This window comes from Sceloporus undulatus, chromosome 11, assembly GCF_019175285.1.
Source record: "Sceloporus undulatus isolate JIND9_A2432 ecotype Alabama chromosome 11, SceUnd_v1.1, whole genome shotgun sequence".
Taxonomy (NCBI): Eukaryota; Metazoa; Chordata; class Lepidosauria; order Squamata; family Phrynosomatidae; genus Sceloporus; species Sceloporus undulatus.
The window spans coordinates 6,902,702-6,908,274 of NC_056532.1; the positions used below are offsets into that span (position 1 = coordinate 6,902,702).

Sequence of the window (5,573 nt, forward strand, 5' to 3'; positions counted from 1 at the left end):
CCCATAGGGGATCATTGGGGATTATGTGCCCATAGAGAGTCATTAGAGAATACTTCTCCATAGAGAACCATTGGGGAACATTTGCCCATAGGGAATCATTGAATAATACTTGCCCATAGGGGATCATTGGGGATTATGTGCCCATAGAGAGTCATTAGAGAATACTTCTCCATAGAGAACCATTGGGGAACATTTGCCCATAGGGAATCATTGAATAATACTTGCCCATAGGGGATCATTGGGGATTATGTGCCCATAGAGAGTCATTGGGGAACGCTTGCCCATAGAGAAACATTGGCGAATGCTTGCCCATTTTCTATGGGCAAGTATTCCCCAACGATTCCCTATGACCAAGTATGGTTTCCCTATGGGCCAGCCATTTGTTTTAGTGTGTCCCTAGTCTGGGGCCAACTTGACCCTGGTTTTTGGCCCCTCTGTCGCATAGCCGGCTGGAGGGAGGCTGACTCAGTGCCGCTCTGTGCGTAACCCTGGCTCTTCTTGCTTTGCCCTCCGTACGCAGAATATCGACATCACGAATTTCAGCAGCAGCTGGAGTGACGGCTTGGCCTTCTGCGCTCTCCTGCACACTTACCTTCCGGCCCACATCCCTTTCCAGGAGCTGGACGCCCAGGACAAGGTCAGCCCCCAAAGGGGAAAAACCAGCGGGTGGGCAGGCGGGCGGCTGGCAGGACGGAGCGGGCGCCACTGGACACATCACACACGCCATGTTGTCCCCAAAGGCTCCCAAGAATCATCATTTTATTATTTACTATATTATTTAGGAAAGCATTGGGTTTCTGGAGGACAGTTGGGATTTTGGCGTTCGCCAACTTGACCGCTGCCCTTGTGCGCTGACGTTTTTGCGCCCTTGTCTCCCTTTCTGCAGAAAAGAAACCTCCTCTTGGCTTTCCAGGCCGCCGAAAGTGTTGGCATCAAACCCAGCCTGGTGAGTGCCTTTTGCATGCCGCTTTGCGGTGGGTGCGAAACATTTGCGGGGCACAGCTGTTATTATATCTATTATATTGATTTGTATCCCACTGTTTCCCCAGAAGTGGGACTTGGCAATGAGGACTGCCAGGGCAAGGGCCCTCCATGTGCAACGTTTCCCTGGGCAATCCCACATTGGAAAAGGTGTTTAAAAAGTAGAAAGGAGTCGGTCCCTTGCCTCTCGCTCTCCTCCATCATCTTTATCACAACTCCCATTGTCACAGTGGTGGGGACGATAGGAGCCACAGTCCAGCAGACTCCAAGGTGCCACCGTTTGCCCTTCCTTGCATTAACGGTTCCCAATGTAATCTACTGTTTATTGGATTGGTATGCCACCAAACTCTTGCCCTTTGTGAAATTTTGGACTTCAGCTCCCAGAAGCCTCAGCTAAGTCAGGGATCCTGGGAGCTGGAGTCCAAATACCCTCAAAGAGAGCAGTTTGGGAACCGCTGATTGAAATCCCATAAAGGGCACAGTTTGGGGACCCCTGATATATAGCGATATAGATAGATACGTAGATATTATATATGTTATATATCAGTGGTCCCCCAACTGTGTCCTTTGTGCGATTTTGGACTCCAGCTCCCAGAATCCCAGACTATTGGCCAAGGTGGCTAAGGCTTCTGGGAGATGAAGTCCAAAATTTTATAAAGGGCATGGTTTGGGGATGGCTGAGATAGATAGATAGATAGATAGATATTTTATATATCAATGGTTTCCCAAAAGTGCTCTTTGAGGGCTTTTATACTCCAGCTCCCAGAATCCCAAGCTGTTGGCCAACATGGCTGAGGCTTCTGGGAAATGAAGTCCAGAATCCCTTAAAGAGCAGTTTGGAGACTACTGATACACATGGTTTATTACTATGATTCAAGTCAGTGGTCCCCAAACTGTACCCTTTGAGGGCTTTGGGACTCTGGCTCCCAGGAGGCTCAGCCATGTCGGTCAATAGCCTGGGATTCTGGGAGCTGGAGTCCAAAAGTCCTCAAAGAGCACCGTTTGGGGCCTAGAGGAAGCTCAGACAAAACAGCCCAAGCAGCATGGAGTACAAAGGTTTAAAAATCAGTGTTCCTTTTAGGACATTGACTTAAAAGTACATACGTTGTTGTTGTTGTTATTTTGGCCTCCTTTCTTTCCTGTAACCACTTTTATGCTTTGGCTGTGCAGGAACTCAGTGAGATCATGTATACGGACCGGCCGGACTGGCAGAGCGTGATGCAGTACGTGGCGCAGATCTACAAGTATTTCGAGACCTGAGGAGCAGCGGAGGAGGAGGAGGAGGAGGAAGGAGGCGTCCGGAGAAACACCCCGCAAAGCACTTGATCACTTTAGGAGACATTCCCCTCGCACCCCGGTCGGTATCCTCTCTGCCAAGCCCAGCGGACGTGCCTTGCGTCTCTGCGAAATCTGCCGCGCAGCGCCCGCGGCGAACGGCGTTTCGTCCGCCTCCTTCCCACTGTGCCAAACGGACTCTTTCCAGCCAGGGCTCGGCCCCTTTGCTGCGGCTCGAATCGACGCCTGGGACCGTCTTGCGGACACTTGATACGTACTTTTTCCGTCTCGCCAACCAGCAGACTAGACTCCCTCAGCGGCGGTTTGTTGCGTCTCGTGAGGATTTCGCTCCCGTGCCAAAATGTAAGCGCATCTCTCGTGCCAAGTTTGATTCACTTGACGCTCCATTAAGTCCAGCCCAAACTGCACCCAGCCCTTGTTGGCTTTTGGGGAACAGTAAATCCAATGTGCCCCAAAAGCAGCGTCCCAGTTAACCTCCATTTTGCCCCAGTCTCCCCTTCCTTTTAATGCAGAGAACATTTCTTTGGGTCTTGCGCATTTTGGGAACCCTCCATCATCGCACCTTCGAGTTGTTTTAAAACCAAACCCAGGGTCTGCAGATGTGTCTCTGCAACTCATACTTTTATTTCACAAGACAGAAAAACATTCAGGGGTAGCTGTGTTGGCCCTTTAACAAATACAACCCCAAATCCGTCAGCGATGCCTTTTATCGCCCAACCGAAATGCACAATATATACGCCACGGAGCTTCGAAAGCTCGCAACTATTGTGCATTTCGGTGGGCCGATAAAAGGCATCGCTGATGGATATTTGTTCCTAGGGCAAGGATGAAGGAGAGGAGTTCAGACCCCATCCTCTTTTTAGGATCTTCCTCTAAAACAGGGGACTGGGAGGGTTATAGTCTTTCTAGTCTGGGGTTTTGAGATGGATTGATTCATATGTCTTGGGCCACTTCTTCCATCTTCAGAAAGAACCTTGCAACTGGGGCTAAGAGGGTTGGATTTGGAGGGGGTTTTGTCTTGCAAAGGAGGGAGCCCACCCTACTACTATAAGTCCCTGAGGTCTAGGAAAGAGTTTGGACTCCTTTCAGCAACTTGTTTTAGTGGCGCGTGAGTAGCGGGTCTGTGTACGTTGAACAGAAAGTCGAAGGATGAAGATCTCCAATCTGCAGGCAAAGGGTATGGAGGCGCATCTAGAAACAATGTGGTTTGACGCCACTTTAAGACTGGTATATTATTTAGACTGGTAGTTTGGCGAAGCACTGGCACTCTTGGTGCGAAACCACAAATCCCAGGATGGAGCTGCGGCACTTAAAAGTGGCGCCAAAGCGCATTATCTCTAGTGCAGATGTGTGTGGGAGGAATGGAGGTTCCAGATAGAGATGAGGAGCATTGCGAAGGCGTCATTGGAGCAGCATCGCCTGGGGGATGATGGGCATTGCAGTCTGGCACCATTGGAGGGCAACAAGGCAATCTCTTATGGGCCACGGCGCAGGCAGCGCTTTTCCTTGCCTCCCCAATGTGCTTTATCCTCCAGAATTGTAGTTTTCAGCAAGGTGGCACATACATATACATATGCATATACATAGACATACATAGTCTTTGGTCTGTAGGTGGGTAAACGAATGCTAGAGACTGAGGAGGAAGAGATGGTTCAGAGTTGGCAGGTTCTGAGTTCAAGGTCTGTTGGCGGAGGGTGCCTTTCTGCGTTTGTCATTCAGGAAAAGGCAAGGATGCATGCATTTAGACCATTGCTGGTCCAAACGCCGGTCCTCCAGTTGTTTTGGACTTCAGCTCCCAGAAGCCTCAGCCACCTTGGCCAACAGGTTGGCATTCTGGGAGCTGTAGTCCAAAACACCTGGAAGGCCAGAGTTTGGGCATCACTGATTTAGAGAGAGACCCCCTTTTCCAAACCAAGGACCACTAGGGATGGCAGTCAAAGGCGCATGCAAGCAAGATGGGCTACCCAGTGCTTTCTTTCCCAAAATGATGCCAGTCAGGGAGCGCAGGGCTTGCAGAGACACATCTTTGCAGGTTCTGGATTCGGGAAACGCTGGGCATGGGGGCAAAACGGTAGGCCTTCCCTCCCGAAGGGTCTTTTGGAGGAGGTCCTTCCCATCTAACCAGGGCTTTGCTGGCCACTCGGTTTCCCCTCCCGTCCCTAGAGTCACGAAACGCCTGGAGAAGAGCGCCCCATGGACGCCCCCCCGATGGCACCCGACAGCCATGTGCAAATTGGTCTTTTGAAGAAGCCATCGATCCTCGCCGGCAGGGAATGGACGCCGAGTCCTTTTCTCACTCTCCGCTTATCAATGCGGGGCTTTCTTTGCTGTTAACATTAACATTTTGGGGGGGCTAGAACGAACAAACAAACACTAAACACTGTTCTTGCCTCTTTGTCTTTCCTCCTTTTAAATCCATATATGTGCCAAGTCCTGCTGGAGGCAACGCTTCCCTTTCTTTCTCTTTCTTATTTATACAGAGAGTGCACTAGAATGTATATAACAGACATGCTGAAACAAAGGGACGGCCCTTGCCCCAGAGGGACAAACCATGCTTTGCCCATAGGAGAACACCAAACAAATGTGCAATGTTCCCTTATGGGCAGGTGCTGTATATCTATGGGCAAGTGCTGCCCTTTGTTTCACTATGTCCCTATAGACACTAAAAAGGGGCAAACGTAGGTCTGTGGGTGCTTTTCATTAATGCCCAGCTCTTGTTTTTTGTTCCCTTTGAGTCACTGTCAATCTGTCTTTTGTTGTTGTCGTTAGAAAGAAACAAAACAGTTTAATGTCATTTGCGGCGTCGGACGCATAACGTTTGTAATAAAATGGCTTTTTTTCCTTTGTTTCAAACTTAGTGTGCGTCGTTTGTGTCTCACAGGTCCAGAGAAGGACTTTGTGATTGACATGGGATTGATAGAATGTGTGATTGATAGAATGATAGAATATGTGATTGATAGAAAATGTGATTGATTGCTTTTGTAAAGCTGCACCCTCAAACATCTCAGACCCCTGGCCTCTGTACTCTTTTTAGGGCTTTTGGACTTCAGCTCCCAGAAGCCCAGGCTATTGGCCTACATGGCAGAGGCTTCTGGGAGCTGAAGTCCAAGCGTCCTTAAAAAGAGCACAGTCTGAGGGATAAGAGACCCCAACTCTTTCTGTGCTCTTTTAAGGCTTTTGGAGTTCAACTCCCTGAAGCCTCAGCCAGAGGGCCTTGTAGCTGAGGCTTCTGGGAGTTGAAGTCCAAAGACCTTTAAAAGAGCACAGTCTGAGGCATAAGAGAGACCCCTCAACCC

General features: G+C 49.6%; 1 protein-coding gene across 1 annotated transcript in view; it reads left to right on the plus strand.

Moving 5' to 3' along the window:
• SPECC1 (sperm antigen with calponin homology and coiled-coil domains 1) overlaps window positions 1-5,130 on the plus strand; it is a 60,783-nt gene extending 55,653 nt beyond the window's left edge. The window contains exons 11-13 of the mRNA XM_042442596.1: window positions 521-637; window positions 887-946; window positions 2,152-5,130. Coding sequence (XP_042298530.1) covers window positions 521-637; window positions 887-946; window positions 2,152-2,241 — 267 coding nt within the window. The 3' untranslated portion in view covers window positions 2,242-5,130. The remainder of the gene's footprint in view (window positions 1-520; window positions 638-886; window positions 947-2,151) is intronic.
• Window positions 5,131-5,573: the final 443 nt, after the last annotated feature.